Source organism: Somniosus microcephalus, unplaced genomic scaffold (assembly GCF_052327205.1).
Source record: "Somniosus microcephalus isolate GS21.2 unplaced genomic scaffold, FLI_Smic_1.0 unresolved_chr1, whole genome shotgun sequence".
Taxonomy (NCBI): Eukaryota; Metazoa; Chordata; class Chondrichthyes; order Squaliformes; family Somniosidae; genus Somniosus; species Somniosus microcephalus.
The window spans coordinates 4728491-4755878 of NW_028225179.1; the positions used below are offsets into that span (position 1 = coordinate 4728491).

The 27388-nt window shown below is 48.5% G+C and overlaps 1 protein-coding gene across 3 annotated transcripts; it reads right to left on the reverse strand.

Annotated features, from left to right (window-relative positions):
* Positions 1-218: 218 nt before the first annotated feature.
* LOC147093330 (uncharacterized) lies at positions 219-27282 on the reverse strand. 3 transcript variants are annotated; one of them, XM_085974271.1, is made up of 4 exons: positions 27009-27282; positions 26668-26832; positions 6825-6966; positions 219-4589 (listed from the first exon to the last, which is right to left on the reverse strand). In XM_085974271.1, the coding sequence occupies exon 4, from the start codon at positions 4478-4480 to the stop codon at positions 3095-3097; it is 1386 nt and encodes a 461-aa protein (XP_085830397.1). In that variant the 5' UTR covers positions 4481-4589; positions 6825-6966; positions 26668-26832; positions 27009-27282; the 3' UTR covers positions 219-3094. The 3 variants fall into 3 exon arrangements, with proteins under 3 accessions (XP_085830397.1, XP_085830398.1, XP_085830399.1); XM_085974272.1 differs by having other exon boundaries at positions 27219-27280; XM_085974273.1 differs by lacking the exon at positions 27009-27282 and adding an exon at positions 26910-26999.
* Between the last annotated feature and the right edge of the window lie 106 nt (positions 27283-27388).

Sequence of the window (27388 nt, forward strand, 5' to 3'; positions counted from 1 at the left end):
GATAAACCTGGTAACTACAGGCCAATCAGTTTAATGTCAGTGGTGTAGGTGGGCATCCTTTACCTGGTTTACGGTAATTTACCTGGTCAGGCAGCCTTTGCTACTGCACGGTGACCAATTCCAATCAGCGGTTTTGAATCGCTAAACCCGCCCCCCCCCGCCTCCAGTTCTGACTGGAGGAACTTATAATTAATGATATATTAAAAACGGACAAATAGTCTGAATGCAAGAAAGTCAAATTTTATTAAAACTAAAGAAACTACACCACACGATCAAAGTAATCACGGTAAAATTGCTTAACAGGGGAAGGCAGACGGCAAAAACGAGGGATAAATGGCTACAATGTTAACCTTACAATCTTAGCAACATTTCCCTTAAATTACCACCCCTTTACTTCTCACTAGATTGTCTTGCTAGTGGGTCAGAAGCCTTGCTCACCTGCAGTCCAAAGAGTAAAAGAGACAAAAAAGGGGGCAGAGGACTTCCTGGGCTTAATCTTTATACCCTGGGAGTCCCTGCTGTTTTCGCGCCGAAAAGGTCCGTGCGCAATTTCGTGCCGAAAAGTCTGAATACACAAGAGAAGGGCTTTTAACTTCCTCCATTCATACATGGAGACATCACATAGTAGAGTCAATTTCAGTGAATGGATGTGTGTTAACAACCCATTCTGCTTGCCGTCCGATGATTGGCTGATTCAAATGGGCCATTCCCCAGTGTAAACAAGCAGCTTGTAGGTTACCGGACCCGCCCAATACCACAGGGTGACTGACAGCTCGGGCTCCATTCAAACTTACTACAGGGCAGCGCTGAGCTTTTCATATGCTAACAGCCTGTCTGTCCTTTTCTGCTGCCTTTTAAAATTCTGTTTCCATGAGGTCTGTTCAGCCATTTTTATGCCCTGGGCAATTTAAACAGTCCAAAACTCAAGAGTACATCTTTTAATAAAATGTACAATCTTAAAGTGTGCGATTTTCACAAAGTTCTTTGATTCCAGTGTCCAAGTGCTGCCTAGCTTACGAGCTTTTTAACGCAGCCTTTTGTGGTTCTGGGTATGTTTTAAAACATTGTCCAACCCAGAGACAATTTAAATCACACAAGTCTTCGTCCACGATGTGGATTAATATTCCCCAATCTTCGGGGGCTGAGGGGATTTTGCGATCCCTACAGTGGTGGGTGAACGACTAGAGACCATTGTCAAGGACAAATTTAATTCTCACTTGGAGAAGCATGGATTAATAAGGGGCAGCCAGTATGGATTTGTTAAAGGTAAATCATGTCTGATTATCCTGATTGAGTTCTCTGATGAAGTAACAGAGGGTTGATGAAGGTAGTGCAGCAGATGTTGTACATATGGACTTTCAAAAGGCATTTGATAAAATACCATATGAGACTTACTCTGAAAATAGCAGCAGAGGGAATTAAAGGGCTGATGGTAATTTGGGTATATAATTGGCTAAGGGAGAGGAGGCAGTGAGCAGTGCTGAGGGATGTTTTTCTGACTGGAGGGAAGTATGCAGTGGGCTCCCCCAGGGGTCGGGATTAGGACCATTGCTTTTCTTGTTATATATAACTGACCTGGACTTGGGTATAGGTGAACAATTTCAAAGTTTACGGATGATACTATTTACTGTGTTGCCAAGTTTTGTGAGTGTAGTAGTAGCAGACTTCAGAAGGACAGAGACAGACTGTGAAATGAGCAGACACAAGGCAGATGACATTAAATGAGGAGAAGTGTGAAGTGATGCACTTTGGGAGAAACAACAGGGAGAGGCCGTATAATCTAAATGGGACTATTTTGAGGGGGTGCAAGAGCAGAGGGACCTGGGGGCCCATATTCACAAGTCTTTGAAAGTGCCGCGGCAAGTTGGTGAGGCGGTTCAGAAAGCGTATGGGATACTTGGCTTTGTAAATAGTGCCATTGAATACAAAAACAAGGAAGTTACACTAAACCTTTACAAATCACTAGTTAGGAACATAGGACAGGAGGAGGCCATTCAGCCCCTCGAGCCTGTTCCACCATTCAATGAGATCATGACTGATCTGTGACCTAACTCCATACACCCGCCTTTGGCCCATATCCCTCAATACCTTTGGTTAACAAAACCTATCAATCTCAGATTGAAAATTAACAATTGATCGAGCATCAATTGCTGTTTGCGGAAGAGAGTTCCAAACTTCTACCACCCTTTGTGTAGAAGTGTTTCCTAATTTCACTCCTGAAAGGTCTGGCTCTAATTTTTAGACTCTGCCCCCAGTCCTAGAATCCCCAACCAGCGGAAATAGTTTCTCTCTATCTACCCTATCTGTTCCCCTTAATATCCTGAAAACTTCGATCAGATGACCCCTTAACTTTCTAAATTCCAGGGAATACAACCCTAATTTGTGTAATCTCTCCTCGTAACTTAACCCTTGAAGTGCAGGTATCATTCTGGTAAACCTACGCTGCACTCCCTCCAAGGCCAATATATCCTTCCTAAGGTGTGGTGCCCAGAACTGCTCACAGTGCTCCAGGTGTGGTCTAACCAGGGTTTTGTACAGCTGCAGAGTTTTGGCCTCAGCTGGAGTCTTGTGTACAGTTCTGGGCACCACACTTTAGGAAGGATGTCAAGGCCTTGGAGAGGGTGCAGAGGAGGTTGACCAGGATGGTACCAGGGATGAGGGACTTCAGTTATGTGGAGAGACTGGAGAAGCTGGGATTGTTCCCCTTAGAGCAGAGAAGGTTAAGAGGAGACCTAATAGAGGTGTTCAAAATGATGAGGGGTTTTGATCGAGCAAGTAGGGAGAAACTGTTCACTCTGGCAAGTGGGTTGGTAACCAAAGGTCACAGATTTAAAATAGTTACTAAAAGAACTATAGGTGAAATGAGGAGAATTGTTTTCGTACAGAGGGTTGTTCAGATCTGGAACGCACCATCTGAAAGGATGCTGGAATCAGGTTCCACAGGAATTTTCAAACAGTAATTGGATGAGTCCTTAAAGAGGACTAGTTTGCAGAGTTCTGGGGATAAAGCTGGGGTGTGGGACTAAATTGGACAGCTCTTTCAAAGACACGATGGGCACAGACACGATGGGCCGAATCACCTCCTTCTGTGCTGTTAGATTCTATGATCAGTGTGAAGTCGCTGGTGTGTCAGCAGGTTGGATGACTGAGTGAATCCCTTCCCACACACGGAGCAGGTGAGCGGTCTCTCCCCAGTGTGAACTCGCTGATGTGTCAGCAGGTGGGATGACTGAGTGAATCCCTTCCCACACACGGAGCAGGTGAACGGTCTCTCCCCAGTGTGAACTCGCTGATGTAGCAGCAGGTGGTATGAATTAGCGAATCCCTTCCCACACACGGAGCAGGTGAACGGCCTCTCCCCAGTGTGTCGGTGTTGGTGTTTCTTGAGCTCCCCGGAGCTTTTAAAACTCTTCCCACACTCAGAACATTGAAAGAGTCTCTCCCCAGTGTGAACTCGCTGGTGTCCCTTCAGCTCCCCGGAGCTTTTAAAGCTCTTCCCACAGTCAGAACATTTAAAGGGCCTCTCGTCAGTGTGAACTCGCTGATGTATCAGCAGGTTGGATGACTGAGTGAATCCCTTCCCACACACGGAGCAGGTGAACGGTCTCTCCCCAGTGTGAACTCGCTGATGTAGCAGCAGGTGGGATGAATGAGCGAATCCCTTCCCACACACGGAGCAGGTGAATGGACTCTCCCCAGTGTGAACTCGCTGATGTACCAGCAGGTGGGATGAATGAGCGAATCCCTTCCCACACACAGAGCATCTGAACGGCCTCTCCCCCGTGTGTAGGTGTTGGTGTCTCTTGAGCTCCCCGGAGCTTTTAAAACTCTTCCCACACTCAGAACATTGAAAGAGTCTCTCCCCAGTGTGAACTCGCTGGTGTCCCTTCAGCTCCCCGGAGCTTTTAAAGCTCTTCCCACAGTCAGAACATTTAAAGGGCCTCTCGTCAGTGTGAACTCGCTGATGTGTCAGCAGGTTGGATGACTGAGTGAATCCCTTCCCACACACAGAGCAGGTGAACGGCCTCTCCCCAGTGTGTAGGCGCCAGTGTCTCTTCAGATAATGAGCGCTTTTAAAGCTCTTCCCACAGTCAGAACATGGAAATGGTCTCTCATCAGTGTGGACAAGTTGGTGCTGCTTTAGTTCCCTGGGGTTTTTAAAACTCTTCCCACAGTCAGGACACTGAAATGGTCTCTCCCCAGTGTGAACTCCCTGGTGTGTTTGCAGGTGGGATGAACAAACAAATCCCTTTCCACACACGGAGCAGGTGAACAGACTGTCCCTGGTGTGACTGTGCCGTTGAACTTCCAATGCTGACGGGGAACTGAAGCCCTTCCCGCCGTCCCCACCTTTACCCGGTTTCTCCCTGGTGTGACGGTGCACGTGTCTCACCAGGTCAAGCGATCGGCTGAATCCGCGTCCACACACTGAACACGTGTGCGGTTTGTCTGCGTTGCGATCCCTGCTCTCTCCTTCCATGTGCAAAGGCCGATGATATTCAGGTCCTGATGAATCCAGCGACTCTGTCAGATCTTGACGTGATGTTTGGTCTGAGCTTCCCGCCTGTAACTGCTCCACTTCTATAACCCTGTAAATTGAGATCAGAAAAGGATCAGAGGCAAACTGTTGTTTAATTTTCCCCTTTCCGAACCTAGGGGCAGTGAAGCTGATTTTCAGGCCCCAGGTTGGTTGAAAGGATCAGCAGTAAAGGCGGCTGTAATGCACACAAGCCCCCGCGCTCCAGAAAGCACTCTGTTGACTCCGAGTCCCGCGCATGTGCTCATGGCCCCCGCGCTCTCCTTCCTGCTCTACAATCGCCCGTCCCGATCGGTCCGCAACACGCATGCTCAGCACACAAAACCCCGCGGTTGGAACATCGGGCGTGCATGCGGAGCCGCAACATCTGGTACGTGTGAGCGGCTCAGGTGGGGGCGAGTCGGTGTTTCGCCTCAGCCACAGGGAGGTGCGTATGCGCAGGACGACCCAACATTCTTCCCGTCAGCAATCACTCCCTCATTTCTTTAATAAAAACAGAAAATGCTGGAAATACTCAGCAGGTCAGGCAGCATCTGTGGAGAGAGAAACAGAGTTAACGTTTCAGGTCGATGACCTTTCGTCAGAACTGCTTGCTCTTTAGTGTCAGCCAGTGGCTCAGTGGGTAGCACTCGCGCCTCTGAGTCAGAAAGTTGTGGGTTCATAGTCCCACTCCAGAGACTTGAGCACAAAAATCCAGGCTGACACTCCAGTGCAGTGCTGAGGGAGTGCGGCACTGTCGGAGGTGCCGTCTTTCAGATGAGATGTTAAATTGAGGTCCTGTTTGCTCTCTCAGGTGGATGTAAAAGATCCCATGGCATTATTTCAGGAAAGAAAGACTTGCATTTAGATAGTGCCACCAGATATCCTAAAGTGCTTTACAGCCAATGAAGTACTACAATGAAGTAGTCACTGTTGTAATGTGGGAAAGAGCAGGGGAATTATCCCCAGTGTCCTAGCCAATGTTTATCCCTCAATCACCATAAAAAAATGATAGATTATCTGGTCATTATCACATTGCTGTCTGTGGGAGCTTGCTGTGCGCTAATTTACTGCCACATTTCCTACATTACAACAGTGACTACACTGCAAAAGTACTTCATTAGCTGTAAAGTACTTTGGGACGTCCGGTGGTGGTGAAAGGCGCTATATAAATGCAAGTCTTTCTTCCTTCACTGGTCTCACCAGCAACCTCCTCTGGCGGTTGCTGGATTGACAGCCGAGAGTCCGCGCATGCGCACAGGGAGCAGTGGTTTGGGCCGAGTCCGGCACAGCGACCCCTCCCGGTCACCAAGGGTAACAACCGCGCATGCCCAGAGGAGACCAACCCCCCTCCCCCACTCGGAGCTGCACCTGCGCACTCGGATCCTGCCGGACGGAGTCGGCGCGGGGCCATTCCGGGGAAAGGCCTTGGTGTCGGTTCCAGAGTCGCGATCGGTGACGCGAAGTGAGTTTTCTCCGCTCCGATTGGGTGGAGAATGGCGCGGGGTGGATCGGGAGAGAATCGAGAGAAATAGAAAAACCAGAGAGTCTGCGAGGCTCCGGACCGAGCGGCGGCACTTGGACGGTGCACGTGATCTCCTCGGGGACACGTCACCCGGGCCCGCAGCCTGATTGACGGCAGCTTCCCACCAATAGGGAGCGAGCGGGGCGAGGCTGGAGGAGCGAGCCGGCGGCGGGTCCTCCAACCAATCGGGGAGCCCGAGGGGCGGGACTAGCGCCGGCTGATTGTCTGATCCGCAGGGCAGCGAGTTTCTCCAGTCCCTTGTTCAGGGCCCGGGGCGGCTGTGGGCCTTTATTCCCCGCATTGGACACAAGGCTCTTTGGCTCAGGCACAGGGTGACGTCGCACTGAAACTTTCCGCTCTCCTTTACAAAGATGGCTCTTTGTCTCAGGCACAGGGTGACGTCGCACTGAAACTTTCCGCTCTCCTTTACAAAGATGGCTCTTTGTCTCAGGCACAGGGTGACGTCGCACTGAAACTTTCTGTCCTCCTTTACAAAGGTGGCTCTTTGTCTCAGGCATAGGGTGACGTCGCACTGGAACTTTCCGCTCTCCTTTACAAAGATGGCTCTTTGTCTCAGGCACAGGGTGACATCGCACTGAAACTTTCCGTCCTCCTTTACAAAGATGGCTGCCGTTAACCTGGGCCTGTAAGGGGAAGAAATCCCCACAACTGCAAACACGGGATCTTCAGGTTATTATTCGGGGGCTTGCCTCCTGCACGAGTTGTTTATGAAGCCTCCCCACCCACCTACCGGTCCATTACTCCCTCCGTCGCGATTCTTACCCGCTGCACCATCGCCCTCCCGGCTTCAGCTCCTCTCCATCTCCAGTAACGCACTGCGCATGCTCAATATACCGGCACCTCCCGCGCCTGCGCACTGGGCTCTTGTAGTCTGGGTGCGGCACGTGGTCCACTGCAGGGAATGCTGGGTAAAAGACCAGATTAGTGAATGGAACATGATTTACTGTGATCAGATTGAGGACTGAACCATGTTCATTCTAGTAGTCATGGTTTGTTTCTGCTGATCTTAATAACCCCTGTATCTGCGCTGGAGATTAATATTCTGTTTAAATAGTGAATAAATAAAGCTCGAGGAACAGCACCTCATCTTTCGATTCGGCACTTTACAGCCTTCTGGACTCAACATTGAGTTCAACAATTTCAGACTTTAACCCTTACTCCCATTTTTCATGCTGTATGATTTTGCCATTCCCCATTTGCAACATTTTCCAAGACTCGGTTTCACAGCCACATCTCTTTCCTCAGCACCTGTCTCCGGTTCCAACTTATTCCACGTGGATTCCAACTGAACTTCCACCCTTCGTGTTTCAGATCCACCCAGGATAACTTTCCTGCCTCTTACCTTAGCAATATCTGTTACATCTCCAGCTTTTTCCAGTTCTGATGAAGGGTCGCAGACCTGAAACGTTAACTCTGTTTCTCTCTCCACGGATCCTGCCTGGCCTGCTGAGTATTTCCAGCATTTTCTGTTGTTATTTCAGTGAATAAATAAGCTTTGTTTCAAACACAGTGTGTCAAATATTTGATTTCTCCATGATAAGAGAAGACGAATTGATGTTCTGTTCCAGACTGTTTAATTTTTGGGCCTTTTCTTACTCGAGATTATTTCCATTCTCATCTCGTTCGCCTTCTACCACATCAAACCCCAAGCTTGATCCGTTTGAGTACACGACTTGTGGGTGTCATAGAATGAACTGTAGTCATAGAGTCATAGAGTTATACAGCACGGAAAGAGGCCCTTCGGCCCATCGCGTCGGTGCCGGCCATCAAGCCCTGTCTAACCTAATCCCATTTTCCAGCGTTTGGTCCGTAGCCTTGTATGCTCTGGCATTTCAAGTGCTCATCCAAATGCTTCTTGACTGTTGTGAGGGTTTCTGCCTCCACCATCCTTTCAGACAGTGAGTTCCAGATTCCAACCACCCTCTGGGTGAAAAATTTCTTCCTCAAATCCCCTCTAAACCTCCTGCCCCTTACCTTGAATCTATGCCCCCTTGTTATTGACCCCTCTACTAAGGGAAAAAGCTCCTTTCTATCTACCCTATCTATGCCCCTCATAATTTTGTACACCTCAATCAGGTCCCCCCTCAGCCTTCTCTGCTCCAAGGAAAACAACCCCAGCCTGTCCAGTCTCTCTTCATAGCTGAAGCGCTCCAGCCCAGGTAACATCCTGGTGAATCTCCTCTGCACCCTCTCCAAAGCAATCACATCCTTCCTATAGTGTGGCGACCAGAACTGCACACAGTATTCCAGCTGTGGCCTAACTAGCGTTTTATACAGCTCCATCATAACCTCCCTGCTCTTATATTCTATGCCTCGGCTAATGAAGGCAAGTATCCCATATGCCTTTTTAACCACCTTATCCACCTGTTCTGCTGCCTTCAGGGATCTATGTACATGCACACCAAGGTCCCTCTGACCCTCCGCCTTACCTAGGGTCTTAACATTCATTGTGTATTCCCTTGCCTTGTTAGTCCCTCCAAAGTGCATCACCTCGCACTTTTCCAGGTTAAATTCCATTTGCCACTGTTCCGCCCATCTGACCAACCCATCTATATCGTCCTGCAGACTGAGACTACCCTCCTCGCTATTTAGCACCTGATGCGCTATCAATAACTCAAAAGACTGAGATTAAGCGAGTAATTAACAGGCTTTTATTAACAAGAGAATGAAGGTGTGCCTCGAGTGGTCGACCGGTCCAGAATACAAAGGGGCTGCGGAGCAGTCACCTTTACACCAGGATTTGTGGGAGGAGTCAGCCGAGGCATGTACAGGCATGTACACAGTGGAATACAAACAGTGGTTTACCACCCCACCAATTTTCGTGTCATCTGCGAACTTACTTATCATACCTTTTACATTCACATCCAAATCATTAATGTAGACCACAAACAGCAAGGGACCTGTAAAGTCTGTGGTTTGTGCAGTTAATTACGACACAGACTTCAGGAGTAACATACAACAGGACTTTACTATTCGAAGGTCAGGGCGAATCTGCCCAATAAAACCTGCCACAGCACTTATATACTGGTGTGGTCACTGTCGGTATTACAGTATACAGAAGCCAAACAAGTAGTGCCACACCTAAAGTAGTTCTCTTAAAGGTGAACGGTTACATACAATAGTTCTCTTAAAGGTAGACGGGTACATACACTACAATCCTCCCTTTTTAGCTTACAACATACTGATTTCCCATTAAACACACATTATAACATATATACAACTTTATGCAAGACAGTTCACAGATTCAGTCTCTCTGGAGGTTTCCGGACTCTGTCCGGATAACGCCTCAGTGGTGTCGTCATTCCCGGCGGGGTAGTAGGTGCTTCTGGCAAAGTCGATTCAGCTTGAAAGACAGTCTCAGGTTCCTCTGATTCCAGTATTACCAGATCGGAGGTAGGTGTTCTGGGTATCTCTGTCTCAACAGTAACCGGGTAAGGTGGTGAAGTAGGCTGGCCATTTGTGGCTGACCCTATGATCTGGTCAACATGGCGCCTTATTATACTGTCCCCAAGGTCCACCGTATACATCAACGGGCCTAGCCTTTTTCCAATAGTTCCAGGCTGCCATTTCTCGGTACGGTAGTCCCGGGCCAAAACTTGTTGACCTATCTGAAAAGATCTAGTGGCCCTTTCATTCATGCCCTGGAATTGCCGGTTCTCTACGTCCCTTCTGACGTTTGGCTTGAGCAAATCCAGCCGGCATCTTAGTCGTCTATTAAAAAACATCATGGCGGGAGTTTGATTTGTGACCGCATGTGTTGCATTCCTGTACGCCAACAAGAAGCTATCCACCTTATGTTGTAAGTTAATGTCTTCATTACCCATGGCCTTTATGGCCTTCTTGAAGGTCTGGACAAACCTTTCAGCCAATCCATTGGAGGCGGGATGGTACGGGGCTGACGTGTAGTGCTTAACCCCATTGCTCTTTAAGAATTTCTTGAATTCTTCGGACACAAATTGCGGTCCATTATCAGAACAGATCTGTTCCGGCAGGCCATTCCTAGCAAACATAGTCCTTAACACTGTGATGGTTTTTTCTGTGGTGGTGGTGGTGATCTTTATTACCTCCGGCCACTTGGAGTGTGCATCCACCGCTATTAGGAACATTGAGTCCATAAATGGACCAGCAAAGTCGATGTGTACCCTTTGCCAAGGAGATGAGGGCCACTCCCATGGATGCAGAGGAGCCTGTGGTGGCGCGTTCTGAACCTTCTGACATCCTAGGCAGTTCTTAGTGATTTCTTTGATGTCTCCATCAATGCCTGGCCACCATACAAACGCTCTTGCTAGGTTCTTCATCTTCACTCCACCCAGATGTCCCTCGTGCAGCTCCTTTAACACCTTCTTTTGAAGTTTGGGTGGAATCACCACTCTAGATCCACACATCAGGGTTCCTCGACACACTGACAGCTGTTCTTTCCTCTGTGAAAATGCTTGCAGCATTGATTCGCCCTGTGCTGGCCATCCCTCCACCGTTAAATCATAGACTCGTGAAAGAGTCGGGTCATTTCTTGTTTCATTTTCGATCATCGAATTTGTTATTGGTAGACACTCCACTATGGATGAGTGGAACATCTCTACCGGGTCCAATGTAGTCGCTTCTTCTACTATCGGCAATGGCAAGCGCGATAACCCATCAGCATTTCCATGCTGTTTGGACCTTTTGTATTCTATGTCATATTGGTGTGCCCCAAGTAACACGGACCACCTTTGTAACCTTTGTGCTGTCATGGTGGAAACGGCCTTGTTTGGGTTGAATATGGACACCAACGGCTGGTGGTCTGTCAGTAATGTGAACTTCTTACCTTGCAGGTAATGATTGAATTTCTTCACGCCCCACACAAGGCTGAGGGCCTCCCTATCTATTTGAGCATAATTTCGCTCCGCGGAGGTCAATGATCGGGACGCGAATGCCACTGGCCTTTCCGAGCCATTTGGTAACTTGTGTGAAAGTACTGCTCCAATTCCATAAGGGGAAGCATCACAAGCTAGACGAAGGGGTAACGTTGGGTTGAAATGAGCCAACACTTCTTCAGAGGTAATCAACTCCTTGCTTCTGCGAAAAGCCTTTTTACATTCCTCACTCCACTTCCATGGTATTTCTTTCCGCAACAGAGCATTCAGCGGATGCAGCACCGTGGATAGATTTGGCAGAAACTTGTGATAATAATTAATCAACCCCAAGAATGATCTTAACTGTGATACGTTTTCTGGAGCGGGGGCCTTCACGACAGCTTCTATCTTGTCAGGTGACTTGTGCAGCCCCTCTCGGTCAATGACATGACCGCAGTACGAGATCCGTTTTTGGAAAAACTCACACTTCTTGCGATTGACTCGAAGGCCATATTCCTTCAACCTGGTGAGCACCAGTTTCAAATTTGTGAGGTGTTCTTCCTCGTCTTCTCCCGTAATCAGGATATCGTCTAAGTAGCACTGCGTGCTTGGAATTCCTTGTAATACCTGCTCCATGGCCCTCTGCCAAATTGCTGGAGCCGAAGCTACCCCAAAAACCAGTCTATTATAACGATACAAGCCTCTGTGTGTGTTGATGGTGAGGTACTGGCGTGACTCTTCCTCGACTTCCATTTGTAAGTATGCCTGAGCCAGGTCTATCTTGGTGAAGTGTTTCCCTCCAGCTAACGAAGCAAAGATATCTTCGATCCGCGGAAGCGGGTATTGTACCGTGTGCAGCACCGGATTCACTGTGATCTTGAAGTCTCCGCAGATGCGGACCTTCCCTGGTCCCCCTGGCTTATTACTTGAAGACTTCATGACGGGAACAATGGGCGTGGCCCACTCACTCCAGTCCACTTTTGACAGTACCCCTGATCGTTCAAGTTCTTCCAGTTCTGCCTCCACAGCTGGTCGTATGGCGTAAGGTACCGATCTGGCTTTGAAAAATTTTGGGCTTGCATGTTCTGCAATCTTAACCTTTGCTTTAATTCCTCGCAGTGTTCCCAGTCCTTGCTGGAATACCTCTTTAGCTTCGTCCAATATTCTGGACAACCGTTCAGGTTTGACCTCTTCCTTTCCGGAATCCACCGTCATGGTGTTTAGTGAATGCCAGTCTATCTTTATTTTCCGGATCCACTCTCGTCTCAGAAGTGGTGGACCTCCCTCAGGCAACACATACAGGTCCATCCTTTGGTGATCTTTATCCTTGTATCTCACCTTGACTTCTATCTTTCCGATGGGGAATACTTTGTGCCCCGTGTATATCTGCAGTACTAGTTCCGTATCCCGCAGTGGAATATGCTTGAATAACTTTTTATAGTCATGCTTATTCATGACCGTCAGCGCCGATCCGGTGTCCACTTCCATTTTCACTTGGACTTTTGCAATCTGTAATGTGATCCAGATAGTTTGTCGGTCAGCTTCGTTACTCACATTGTGAATTCTCAGACTATCCAGTCCTTTGCAGTTGGAGTGTGAGTCCGACTTCTGTTCCTCCGGACTCTTCCTAGTCACCTCCTGTACCTTTCTGTACCACTTTTGTGGTGACTCATTATTGTTGGTCTTCTTTCCTGACCGGCATACCTTAGCTATGTGACCGAGCTTGCCACATTTCCTACATTCTTGGTTTTTAAACCAGCATTGGTTCTGGTCGTGTGTTGTCTTCCCACAACGATAGCATTTCGTTGTACCCGAAGTAATTTGTTGCACCGAGTGCCGCTGCCTTTAGCTGCATTTCCGCAGTTCCTTTCACTGCGGCTTCGTTTGATGCTGCGATAAGGAGAGCCTTATCAAGTGTAAGATCGTTCTCTTCGAGCAGTCGTTTTTGTGTTTCTTCCTTCAACATTCCGCACACGAATTTGTCTCTCAGTGCCTCTTCCAGGTTGTCCCTAAACTGACAGTCTTTCGCTAGCCTACGCAGTTCAATCAGGTACTCCGCGTTGCTTTCCTCTTTCCATTGCGTTCTCGCATAAAATTTTGATCGTTCCACTAACATCAGTGGTTCGGGGTTAAAATGATCCTTCAGGACAGCAACAATATTCGTGAAAGACTGATCCGCCAGTTTAGCTGGTGATAGAAGATGCTTCAATAACCCGAATGTGTTCGCACCCATTGTGTTAAGTAAGGTTAAAGCTTTTTCATCATTTGCTATTTTATTAGCCTTACAATGTATCTCAATGCGTTCCACGTACGTGGCCCAGTCTTCTATCTCAGAATTAAAATCGTTGATGTTACCACGCTTAGGCATCTTCCTCTCCTTGGGAACAATACAAGTATTTCTTTAAATTATTATTATTTTTTTCTAAGATGGCGGTTTCCCGCTCTTATTTCCTCTCCCCGCCCACTTCAATGGCGGTTTCCCGCTTCTGTCTTCTTCCCCGCCTAATGGCGGCTTCCCGCGTTTCTTCCCTGGCGGGAGGGGTACACTTTCCCCACGGGCGACGGCCGCTGGCTTTCAGGTTCACAGCCTGCGCGTCGGCTTCAAGGCTTTCCCCTTTTTTTTTTCCTGGCAGGGCAACCGGCTCTGGGTACCCCGTTGATGGCGAACAGGTTCAGCCGCTGGGCTGGCTCTCGCACAGTTCCCCTTGCTCGGCTCTGTCTGTCTCTCCCGCTCGCTCGGCTCTACCGGCGCTGGGTACACCCCGTTGACGGAAGACAGTTCAGCCGCTGGACTGGCTCTCGCGCTGTCTCTCTTGGTCGGCTCTGCCTCTCCCGCTTGCTCGGCTCCCAATCGCGCCTCCCAGCCCTCTCGCAGTCCGGTGCTTCCCTCCCCGGCTGCGGCTGAGTTTCTCTCTTCCCGCGCCTACGCTCCCGGTCGCAGCGCTTCGTGGCTTCGGTCACTGCCCGGCTTTTCCCCGCCGGTCGCGGACTAGCTGTCTCACGACGCCGTTGGACCCGACTTTTTTTTTATTGTCCGGCTCCTTCCCCCCTCGACCGTGGTCGAGTGCACAGCCCTTATCCTCCGGCTATTCTTTTCACTTTCCCTTACTCACAGTCACCGTGGCCGCCTTGCTTCTTGCTGATCGGCTCACTCCGCACCGTGGCAGAAGGGACAGTCAGTGCCTGTTGCTGATGGAAGTTTTTGTCGCTAAAGTCTTCCTCCTTTCTATTGCTGCAGCCTCGAGGTTTTCTCCCAGCAGAACGACGAGGGCGGTTGCCTCTTTTCGACGCTCTTTAGTTGCTTTGGAAGTATTGTTGCCGCAGGGTACGATCGGACTCGTCGCCACTGTAAAGTCTGTGGTTTGTGCAGTTAATTACGACACAGACTTCAGGAGTAACATACAACAGGACTTTACTATTCGAAGGTCAGGGCGAATCTGCCCAATAAAACCTGCCACAGCACTTATATACCGGTGTGGTCACTGTCGGTATTACAGTATACAGAAGCCAAACAAGTAGTGCCACACCTAAAGTAGTTCTCTTAAAGGTGAACGGTTACATACAATAGTTCTCTTAAAGGTAGACGGGTACATACACTACAGGACCCAGCACCGATCCCTGCGGTACCCCACTGGACACAGGCTTCCAGTCACAAAAACAACCTTCGACCATCACCCTCTGCCTTCTGCCACTAAGCCACATCCACTGCACTACCCTCATCCACACACCTAGTCACCCCCTCAAAAAAATTCAATCAAATTAGTCAGACATGATCTTCCGTTGACAAAGCCATGCTGACTATCCCTGATTAATTCTTGCCTCTCCAAGTGGAGACTAATTTTGTCCCTCAGAATTTTTTCCAATAATTTCCCTACCACTGATGTTAGGCTCACTGGCCTGTAGTTCACTGGTTTATCCCTTCTACCCTTCTTGAATAATGGTACTAGATTAGCTGTTCTCCAGTCCTCTGGCACATCCCCTGTGGCCAGAGAGGTTCTGAAAATTTGTGTTAGAGCCCCTGCAATCTCCTCTTTTGCCTCACACAGCAGCCTGGGATACATCTCATCCGGGCCTGGGGATTTATCCACTTTTAAGCCTGCTAGAACCGCCAATACCTCCTCCCTCTCGATGCTAATATGTTCGAGTATATCACAGTCCCCCTGCCCTATTTCTATGTTTACATCGTCCTTCTCCATAGTGAAAACAGATGCAAAAAATTCATTTAGAACCCCACCTACATCTTCCGGCTCCACACACAGATTGCCACTTTGGTCCCTAATGGGCCCTACTCTTTCCCTAGTTATCCTCTTACCCTTAATATACATAAAACACCTTAGGATTTTCCTTTATTTTGCTCGCCAGTGTTATTTCATGGCCCCTCCTCGCTCTCCTAATTTCTTTTTTAAGTATCCCCCTGCACTTTTTATACTCCTCTAGGGCTTCCTCTGTCTTTAGTCCTTTGTCTCTACCAAAAGCCCTCCTTTTTTTCCTAATCCATTCCCGTATATCCCTTGACATCCAAGGTTCCCTGGGGTTTTTGGACCCACCCTTGACCTTTACAGGAACATGTTGCCATTGTACGATCTCAATTTCCCTTCTGAAAGACTCCCATTGCTTCGATGCGGATTTTCCTACAAGTAGCTGATCCCAGTCCACTTTGGCCAGATCCTGCCTTATCCTATTAAAATCGGCCTTCCTCCAATTTAGAACCTTTATTTCCGGTCCATCTCTGTCCTTTTCCATGATTACCTTAAATCTCACTGAATTATGGTCACTGTCACCAAAGTGCTCTCCTACTAACACTTCTTCCACTTGGCCGGCCACATTCCCTAGAATTAGGTCCAGTACTGCCCCCTCTCTTGTAGGACTTTCTACATAACAACAGAAAATGCTGGAAAAACTCAGCAGGTCAGGCAACATCCGTGGAGAGAAATTTGAGTTGACGTTTCGGGTTGGACCCTTCTTCAAAACTGGAAAGAAAAGAAACTAGATCGAAGGCAGGGCTGCGATCGGACAAAAGAATAAAAGAAACAAAAGAAGTAAAAGAGATTAGAAGCTAGATGAGATGGTAATAGGCTGGGATTAGGTGTAAAGTGTACTGGCAGGGCAAAAGATAGCTGCCAGGTGTGAGAGAGAAACAAAAGGAAAGGGGGGGGGGGGGAAAGGAGTGGAACAATTACAAGAGGAAATGAAATGGGGGCCGAGCTTATGATCTGAAATTGTTGAACTCGATATTGAGTCCGGAAGGCTGCAGACTGCCTAATCAGAAGATGAGATGCTGTTCCTCGAGTTTACGTTGAGCTTCCGTGGAACAATACAAGAGGCCAAGGACGGTGAGGTCCGAGTGGGAATGGAGCGGTGAATTAAAATGACAGGCGACCGGAAGCTCGGGGTCACCCTTACAGACTGAACGGAGGTGTTCCGCAAAGCGGTCACCCAATCTGCGTTTGGTCTCCCCAATGTAGAGGAACAGCACCTCATCTTCCGATTAGGCAGTCTGCAGCCTTCCGGACTCAATATCGAGTTCAACAATTTCAGATCATAAGCTCGGCCCCCATTTCATTTTCTCTTGTAATTGTTCCACTCCTTTCCCCCCCCCCCTTTCCTTTTGTTTCTCTCTCACACCTGGCAGCTATCTTTTGCCCTGCCAGTACACTTTACACCTAATCCCAGCCTATTACCATCTCGTCTAGCTTCTAATCTCTTTTACTTCTTTTGTTTCTTTTATTCTTTTGTCCGATCGCAGCCCTGCCTTCGATCTAGTTTCTTTTCTTTCCAGTTTTGAAGAAGGGTCCAACCCGAAACGTCAACTCAAATTTCTCTCCACGGATGTTGCCTGACCTGCTGAGTTTTTCCAGCATTTTCTGTTGTTATTTCGGATTTCCAACATCTGCAGTATTTTGCTATCGGACTTTCTACATGCTGACTCAAAAAGCTCTCTTGGATGCGCTTTAAGAATTCTGCACCCTCTAAGCCTTTCACACTCTGACTATCCCAGTTAATATTGGGGAAGTTGAAATCCCCCACTATTATTACCCTATTATTTGCACATTTCTCTGAGATTTGCCTACATATCTGTTCCTCTATTTCCCCCTGACTGTTTGGGGGCCTATAGTACACTCCCAGCAAAGTGCTTGCCCCCTTTTTGTTTTTAAGTTCCACCCATATGGCCTCATTAGAGGAACCTGCTAATATATCATCCCTCCTTACAGCAGTAATTGACTCCTTAATTAATATTGCGACACCCCCTCCTCTTTTACCTCCCCCTCTGTCTCGCCTGAAGATTCTATACCCCGGAATATTGAGCTGCCAGTCTTGCCCCTCCCTCAACCATGTCTCCGTGATAGCAACAATATCATACTCCCATGTGTTCATCAACACCTTCAGTTCATCCACCTTATTCACAAGACTCCTTGCATTAAAATAAATGCCATCCAGCCTTGCCCTACTCCCTTGTGCCGTTACATATTTGCCCTTCCTTCCAAACTGACTTGTTTTTTCCTCTATATTTAGCTGTACATCACCCCCTATTGTAGCTCCACTCTGTATCCCATCCCCCTGCCAGGTTAGTTTAAACCCCCCACAACAGTGCTAGCAAACCTCCCCGCAAGGATATTTGTCCCGCTCTGGTTCAGGTGCAACCCGTCCGACTTGTACAAGTCCCACCTTCCCCAGAAGCAGAGCCAGTGATCCAGGAAACTAAAGCCCTCCCTCCTGCACCAACTCTTTAGCCACGCATTCATCTGCTCTATCCTCCTATTCCTATACTCACTAGCACGTGGCACCGGGAGTAATCCAGAGATTACAACCTTTGAGGTCCTGCTCTTTAATCTGCTACCTAGCTCCCTAAATTCTTGCTGCAGGACCTCATCCCTCTTCCTACCCATGTCATTGGTCCCAATGTGAACCACGACCTCTGCCTGTTCACCCTCCCCCTTCAGAATGCCCTGCAGCCGTTCAGTGAAATCCTTGACCCTCTGTCTTACCTAGGGGCTTACCATTCATTGTGTATTCCCTTACCTTGTTAGTCCCTCCAAAGTGCATCACCTCACACTTTTCAGGGTTAAATTCCATTTGCCACTGTTCCGCCCATCTGACCAACCCATTTATATCGTCCTGCAGACTGAGGCTACCCTCCTCGCTATTTACCACCCCACCAATTTTCGTGTCATCTGCGAACTTACTGATCATACCTTTTACATTCACATCTAAATGATTAATGTAGACCACAAACAGCAAGGGACCCAGCACCGATCCCTGCGGTACCCCACTGGACACAGGCTTCCAGTCACAAAAACAACCTTCGACCATCACCCTCGGCCTTCTGCCACTCAGCCAGTTTTGTATCCAATGTGCCAAGGCACCCTGGATTCCATGGGCTCTTACCTTCTTGACCAGTCTCCTATGCGGGACTTTATCGAAAGCCTTACTGAAATCCATGTATACCACATCCACTGCACTACCCTCATCCACACACCTAGTCACCCCTTCAAAAAATTCAATCAAATTAGTCAGACATGATCTTCCCTTGACAAAGCCATGCTGACTATCCCTGATTAATCCTTGCCTCTCCAAGTGGAGACTAGTTTTGTCCCTCAGAATTTTTTCCAATAATTTCCCTACCACTGATGTTAGGCTCACTGGCCTGTAATTCCCTGGTTTATTCCTACTACCCTTCTTGAATAATGGTACTACATTAGCTGTTCTCCAGTCCTCCGGCACATCCCCTGTGGCCAGAGAGGTTCTGAAAATTTGTGTTAGAGCCCCTGCAATCTCCTCTTTTGCCTCACACAGCAGCCTGAGATACATCTCGTCCGGGCCTGGGGATTTATCCACTTTTAAGCCTGCTAAAACCGCCAATACCTCCTCCTTCTCGATGCTAATATGTTCGAGTATATCACAGTCCCCCTGCCCTATATCTATGTTTACATCGTCCTTCTCCATAGTGAAAACAGATGCAAAAAATTCATTTAGAACCCCACCTACATCTTCCGGCTCCACACACAGATTGCCACTTTGGTCCCTAATGGGCCCTACTCTTTCCCTAGTTATCCTCTTACCCTTAATATACTTATAAAACATCTTAGGATTTTCCTTGATTTTGCTCGCCAGTGTTATTTCATGGCCCCTCCTCGCTCTCCTAATTTCTTTTTTAAGTATCCCCCTGCACTTTTTATACTCCTCTAGGGCTTCCTCTGTCTTTAGCCTTTTGTATCTGCCAAAAGCCCTCCTTTTTTTCCTAATCCATTCTCGTATATCCCTTGTCATCCAAGGTTCCCTGGGGTTTTTGGGCCCACCCTTGACCTTTACGGGAACATGTTGCCACTGTACGATCTCAATTTCCCTTCTGAAAGACTCCCATTGCTCCGATGCGGATTTTCCTACAAGTAGCTGATCCCAGTCCACTTTGGCCAGATCCTGCCTTATCCTATTAAAATCGGCCTTCCCCCAATTTAGAACCTTTATTTCCAGTCCATCTCTGTCCTTTTCCATGGCTACCTTAAATCTCACTGAATTATGGTCACTGTCACCAAAGTGCTCTCCTACGAACACTTCTTCCACTTGGCCAGCCACATTCCCTAGAATTAGATCCAGTACCGCCCCCTCTCTTGTAGGACTTTCTACATGCTGGCTCAAAAAGCTCTCCTGGATGCACTTTAAGAATACTGCACCCTCTAAGCCTTTCAGACTCTGACTATCCCAGTATCTGAGTCAATGGGACTCTCTCTGACCTTTCTCCCCAGTCCATCTCCAGGACCAGTGTGTATCTGAGTCAATGGGACTCTCTGACCTTTCTCCCCAGTCCATCTCCAGGACCAGTGTGTATCTGAGTCAATGGGACTCTCTCTGACCTTTCTCCCCAGTCCATCTCCAGGACCAGTGTGTATCTGAGTCAATGGGTCTCTCTCTGACCTTTCTCCCCAGTCCATCTCCAGGACCAGTGTGTATCTGAGTCAATGGGTCTCTCTCTGACCTTTCTCCCTAGTCCATCTCCAGGACCAGTGTGTATCTGAGTCAATGGGACCCTCTCTGAACTTCTCCCCAGTCCATCTCCAGGACCAGTGTGTATCTGAGTCAATGAGACTCTCTCTGACCTTTCTCCCCAGTCCATCTCCAGGACCAGTGTGTATCTGAGTCAATGGGACTCTCTCTGACCTTTCTCCCCAGTGCATCTCCAGGGCCAGTGTGTATCTGAGTCAATGGGACTCTCTCTGACCTTTCTCCCCAGTCTATCTCCAGGACCAGTGTGTATCTGAGTCAATGAGACTCTCTCTGACCTTTCTCCCCAGTCCATCTCCAGGACCAGTGTGTATCTGAGTCAATGAGACTCTCTCTGACCTTTCTCCCCAGTCCATCTCCAGGACCAGTGTGTATCTGAGTCAATGGGACTCTCTCTGACCTTTCTCCCCAGTCCATCTCCAGGACCAGTGTGTATCTGAGTCAATGGGACCCTCTCTGAACTTCTCCCCAGTCCATCTCCAGGACCAGTGTGTATCTGAGTCAATGAGACTCTCTCTGACCTTTCTCCCCAGTCCATCTCCAGGACCAGTGTGTATCTGAGTCAATGGGACTCTCTCTGACCTTTCTCCCCAGTCCATCTCCAGGGTCAGTGTGTATCTGAGTCAATGGGACTCTCTCTGACCTTTCTCCCCAGTCCATCTCCAGGACCAGTGTATATCACAGCATCGGCGGGAAACTCGAGCGGCAGAGCGGGGCTATAAAAGGCCCCAGAGACCAGGTAAGGCCTCACAGTGTCGGCGGGAATCTCGAGCGGCAGCGGGGCTATAAAAGGCCCCAGAGGCCAGGTAAGGCCTCACAGTGTCGGCGGGAATCTCGAGTGGCAGAGCGGGGCTATAAAAGGCCCCAGAGACCAGGTGAGGCCTCACAGCGTCGGCGGGAATCTCGAGTGGCAGAGCGGGGCTATAAAAGGCCCCAGAGACCAGGTAAGGCCTCACAGTGTCGGCGGGAATCTCGAGCGGCAGAGCGGGGCTATAAAAGGCCCCAGAGACCAGGTAAGGCCTCACAGCGTCGGCGGGAATCTCGAGTGGCAGAGCGGGGCTATAAAAGGCCCCAGAGACCAGGTAAGGCCTCACAGTGTCGGCGGGAATCTCGAGCGGCAGAGCGGGGCTATAAAAGTCCCCAGAGACCAGGTAAGGCCTCACAGTGTCGGCGGGAATCTCGAGCGGCAGAGCGGGACTATAAAAGGCCCCAGAGACCAGGTAAGGCCTCACAGCGTCGGCGGGAATCTCGAGCGGCAGAGCGAGGCTATAAAAGGCCCCAGAGACCAGGTAAGGCCTCACAGTGTCGGCGGGAATCTCGAGCGGCAGAGCGGGGCTATAAAAGGCCCCAGAGACCAGGTAAGGCCTCACAGCGTCGGCGGGAATCTCGAGTGGCAGAGCGGGGCTATAAAAGGCCCCAGAGACCAGGTAAGGCCTCACAGCGTCGGCGGGAATCTCGAGCGGCAGAGCGGGGCTATAAAAGGCCCCAGAGACCAGATAAGGCCTCACAGCGTCGGCGGGAATCTCGAGCGGCAGAGCGGGGCTATAAAAGGCCCCAGAGACCAGGTAAGGCCTCACAGCGTCGGCGGGAATCTCGAGTGGCAGAGCGGGGCTATAAAAGGCCCCAGAGACCAGGTAAGGCCTCACAGCGTCGGCGGGAATCTCGAGCGGTAGAGCGGGGCTATAAAAGGCCCCGGAGACCAGGTAAGGCCTCACAGTGTCGGCGGGAATCTCGAGCGGCAGAGCGGGGCTATAAAAGGCCCCAGAGACCAGGTAAGGCCTCACAGTGTCGGGGGGAATCTCGAGCGGCAGAGCGGGGCTATAAAAGGCCCCAGAGACCAGGTAAGGCCAACCAGTCTCCGAACTCGGAGGGAAGGAGAGAGGTAAAAATTAATCCAAGTGTGACGTCATCAGAAAACTGGTAAGTGATTGGTTGGTAGGTATTTCTCTTTTTTTTTAAGCTTAAACTCTGATTTATAGTTTCTAAGGTGCGATATTCATCATCTAGAATCAGAGCAGAGGGTATTTAAAAATAATATTAATAAATGTAATTAATTACATAGAATGGGAGATCAGGTGATGTGTTGCTGCTGCAATATGTGGGAGCTGGTGGACATCATTGATGCTCACGGTGATCACATTTGCAGTAAGTGTTGGCTGCTCGAGGAATTCCGGCTCCGTGTTGAAGAGCTGGAGTCCGAGCTTCAAACACTGAGACATATCAGGGAGGGGGAGAGTTACCTGGACTCTGTGTATCAGGAGGTAGTCACACCAATTAGATTAATTAATTCAGATGTAGTCCGTGGCCAGGGACTAGAAGTGAGGCAGGTACGGGGATCCAGGAGGTAGTGTTGGAGGAGCCGCAGCCCTTGCTCTTGCCCAACAGGTTTGAGGCTCTTACTCCCTGTGAGGATGGGAACAGGGACTGCGGGGAGGATGAGCAACTTGGCCACAGCACCGTGGAGCCGGGGGCCATTCAAGTGGGGGGAGTTAAAAGAAATGTTGTAGTGGTAGGGGATAGTATCGTTAGGGGGATAGATAGAGTTCTTTGCAGCCGAGAGCGAGAGTCCTGAAGGCTGTGTTGCCTGCCCGGTGCCAGGGTTAAGGACATCTCCTCTGGGCTAGAGAGAAACTTGGAGTGGGAGGGGGGAGGATCCAGTTGTCGTGGTCCATGTTGGTACCAACGACATAGATAGGACAAGGAAGGAGGTTCTGCTGAGGGAGTTTGAGCAGCTAGGGGCCAAATTAAAAAGCAGAACCACAAGGGTAATAATCTCTGGATTACTACCTGAGCCACGTGCAAATTTGGCTAGGGTAAATAAAATTAGAGAGTTAAATGCGTGGCTCAAAGACTGGTGTGGGAGAAATGGGTTTTGCTTCCTGGGACACTGGCATCAGTACTGGGACAGGAGACAGCTGTTCCGTTGGGATGGACTTCACTTGGCCAGTGCTGGGACTAGAATCCTGGCGAATCGAATAACTAGGGCTGTAGAGAGGGCTTTAAACTAATTAGTGGGGGGGAGGTTTCAAGAGAGCGAAAAATAAAAATGACAGCGGAGAAGGCAATAGAGCAAGGTAGCAGTGGGGGAATTAAAAACCAGAGCATGTCAGGAAGGGACAGAATGAATAATGATAAAGGTAAAGTAGTAAAAGGGGTAAAAGCAGGAATAAATTGTCAGAAAACATATTTGAAAGTTCTTTATCTGAATGCATGCAGCATTCGTAACAAAATTGATGAGTTGACGGTGCAAATAACTACACATGGGTATGATCTGGTGGCCATTACGGAAACATGGCTGCAAGATAATCATGACTGGGAACTAAACATACAAGGGTATTTGACAATTAGGAAGGACAGACAGGAAGGAAAGGGAGGTGGGGTTGCTATGTTAATCAAGGATGGAATCACTGCAATAGTCAGAAATGATATTGGGTCAAAGGATCAGGATAGTGAAACAGTTTGGGTGGAGATAAGGAATAATAAGAGGAAAAAGTCACTAGTGGGTGTAGTCTATAGGCCTCCTAACAGTTGCAACTCTGCTGGTCGGAGTATAAATCAGGAAATAGTTGGGGCTTGTAATAAGGGAACAGCTATAATCATGGGGGATTTTAACTTTCATATTGACTGGACTAATCAAATTGGGCATGGCAGCATTGAGGAAGAGTTCATAGAGTGTATTAGGGACGGGTTCCTTGAGCAGTATGTAACTGAACCAACCAGGGGGCAGGCAATCTTAGATCGGGTCCTGTGTAATGAGACAGGATTAATAAAAAATGTCCTAGTAAAGGATCCCCTTGGACTGAGTGACCATAATATGGTTGAATTCCAAATTCAGTTTGAGGGTGAGAGAGTTGGAACTCAAACCAGCGTGCTAAGCTTAAATAAAGGAGACTATGAAGGTATGAGAGTAGAATTGACTAAAGTGGACTGGGAAAACAGATTAAAGTGTAAGACGGCACAAGAGCAGTGGTCTACATTCAAGGAGACATTTCACATCTTTCAAGATAAATATATTCCACTGAGGAAAAAGGGGAGTAAAAGAAAAGACAGCCATCCGTGGCTTAGTAAAGTAATAAAGGATAGTATCCGACTGAAAACAAGGGCATATAAAGTAGCCAAATCTAGTGGGAGGATAGAAGATTGGGAAGCATTTAAAAGCCAGCAAACAATAACTAGAAGATTAATTAAGAAAGGGAAGATAGATTATGAAAGTAAACTAGCAAAAAATATAAAAACAGATAGCAAGAGTTTCTACAGCTATATAAAAAGAAAAAGGGTGGCTAAAGTGAACGTTGGTCCCTTAGAGGATGGGACCGGGAAACTAGTGATGGGGAACATGGAGATGGCAAAGACACTAAACAAATATTTTGTATCAGTCTTAACAGTAGAGGACACTAAAAATATCCCAACACTGGACAAACAGGGGGCAATGGGGGGGCAGGAACTAAACACGATTAAAATCACTAAGGAGATGGTACTCAGTAAAATAATGGGACTTAAGGCGGATAAATCCCCCGGACCTGATGGCCTACATCCTAGGGTCTTGAGAGAAGTGGCGGTAGGGATTGTGGATGCATTGGTGATCATTTTCCAGAACTCCCTGGACTCAGGAAAGGTCCCGGCAGATTGGAAAACTTCTAATGTAACACCCTTATTCAAGAAGGGAAGTAGACAAAAAGCTGGAAACTATAGACCAGTTAGCCTAACATCTGTGGTTGGCAAAATGTTGGAGTCCATTATTAAGGAAACAGTAACAGAGCATTTGGATAAACATAATTTAATAGGACAGAGTCAGCATGGTTTTACGAAGGGGAAGTCATGTTTGACAAATTTGCTCGAATTCTTTGAGGATGTAACATACAGGGTGGATAAAGGGGAACCAGCGGATGTAGTGTATTTGGACTTCCAAAAGGCATTTGACAAGGTTGCACACAAAAGATTACTGATCAAGATAAAAAATCACGGGATTGGGGGTAATATACTGGCATGGGTGGAAGATTGGCTATCTAACAGAAAACAAAGAGTTGGGATAAATGGTTCGTTCTCGGGCTGGCAATCAGTAACTAGTGGTGTTCTGCAGGGGTCAGTGCTGGGACCCCAACTCTTTACAATCTATATTAACGATTTGGAGGAAGGGACCGAGTGCAACATATCCAAGTTTGCCGACAATACAAAGATGGGAGGGAAAGCAGTGAGTGAGGCGGACATAAAAAACCTGCAAAAGGACATAGACAGGCTAAGTGAGTGGGCAGAGATTTGGCAGATGCAATATAATGTTGGAAAGTGTGAGGTTATGCACTTTGGCAGAAAAAATCAAAGAGCAAGTTATTATCTAAATGGAGAGAAACTGCAAAGTACTACAGTACAAAGGGATCTGGGGGTCCTGGTGCATGAAACACAAAAAGTTAGTATGCAGGTGCAGCAGGTGATCAGGAAGGCCAATGGAATCTTGGCTTTTATTGCAAGGGGGATGGAGTATAAAAACAGGGAAGTCTTGCTGCAGTTATACAGGGTATTGGTGAGGCCACACCTGGAATACTGCGTGCAGTTTTGGTTTCCATATTTAAGAAAAGATATACTTGCCCTTGAGGCGGTTCAGAGAAGGTTCACTCGGTTGATTCCGGAGATGAGGGGGTTGACGTATGAGGAAAGGTTGAGTAGGTTGGGCCTCTACTCATTGGAGTTCAGAAGAATGAGAGGCGAACTTATCAAAACATATAAGATTGTGAGGGGGCTTGATCGGGTGGATGCAGTGAGGATGTTTCCACTGATGGGTGAGACTAGAACTAGGGGGCATAATCTTAGAATAAGGGGATGCCCTTTCAAAACTGAGATGAGGAGAAACTCCTTCACTGAGAGGGTAGTAAATCTATGGAATTTGCTACCTCAGAGAGCTGTGGAAGCTGCGACATTAAATAAATTTAAAACGGAGATAGACATTTTCCTAGCAGATAAGGGAATTAGAGCTTACGGGGAGAGGGCAGGGAAGTGGACGTGAGTCTAGGTTCGGATCAGCCATGATCCTATTGAATGGCGGAGCAGGCCCGAGGGGCCACATGGCCTACTCCTGCTTCTTATGTTCTTAATAGGACTCTCTCTGACCTTTCTCCCCAGTCCATCTCCAGGACCAGTGTGTATCTGAGTCAATGGGACTCTCTCTGGCCTTTCTCCCCAGTCCATCTCCAGGACCAGTGTGTATCTGAGTCAATGGGACTCTCTCTGATCTTTCTCCCCAGTCTATCTCCAGGACCAGTGTGTATCTGAGTCAATGGGACTCTCTCTGACCTTTCTCCCCAGTCCATCTCCAGGACCAGTGTGTATCTGAGTCAATGGGACTCTCTCTGATCTTTCTCCCCAGTCCATCTCCAGGACCAGTGTGTATCTGAGTCAATGGGACTCTCTCTGACCTTTCTTCCCAGTCCATCTCCAGGACCAGTGTGTATCTGAGTCAATGGGACTCTCTCTGACCTTTCTCCCCAGTCCATCTCCAGGACCAGTGTGTATCTGAGTCAATGGGACTCTCTCTGACCTTTCTCCCCAGTCCATCTCCAGGACCAGTGTGTATCTGAGTCAATGGGTCTCTCTCTGACCTTTGTCCCCGTTCCATCTCCAGGACCAGTGTGTATCTGAGTCAATGGGACTTTCTCTGACCTTTCTCCCCAGTCTATCTCCAGGACCAGTGTGTATCTGAGTCAATGGGACTCTCTCTGACCTTTCTCCCCGGTCCATCTCCAGGACCAGTGTGTATCTGAGTCAATGGGACTCTCTCTTACCTTGTTCCACAGTCAATCTCTGAAAGCTCTTTGAATCGGAAGGGTTCTCTCCGGTTGGTGCTCACAATCCTGTGCTGGTTAACCGGCTGTTGTTCCTCAGTCGACAATCCCTGTTTACTTCGAGCTGAGCACCTTCGTCAATCACACCATCATTCACCGGGAGATCTAATTGTGGCAAAGCAGAAAATAAGAACAATATTGAAAGCGTGAAATAATGTAATGTAGACTTTTAATCTGCTTACTAATAATCCAAAGTGAAGGCGGAGTATTTGTTTGAATTTGTGCCTTTGCTCAGATCCCCAGTTGCGGGGCTGTGTGTTTAGTTTGGAGATTTTGCTCACAGTAAATTGCCGGCCTCCTGAGACTCCCCCATTCTCACAGCTCTAGGCGAAAATGCGCCATTTTCTGTGCGGAGTTACTGCCCGGAGCGGTGACCCTCCCTCGCTGTGATCTAAACTCGGGGCTGAGTAGCCGCTGTCGGGCCGAGTTCCCTCAGTCACAGAACGGGCCCTGTAACCCGGGCAACCAGCCTGTGTCTGACCCTCACGCACCGATCAACCCGCGCCGCCCGGCCCGGCACACAGCAGGGGAGCGGCACTGCGCCTGCGCCGGAGGGCAGGGGAGCGGGACTGCGCCTGCGCCGGAGTGCGGCACTGCGCCTGCGCAGGAGAGCGGCACTGCGCCTGCGCCGGAGTGCAGGGGAGCAGCACTGCGCCTGCGC

Bases quoted from the DNA above. Each gene is read 5' to 3' on its own strand.
- LOC147093330 (XM_085974271.1), bottom strand. From the start codon at position 4,480: ATGGAAGGAGAGAGCAGGGATCGCAACGCAGACAAACCGCACACGTGT.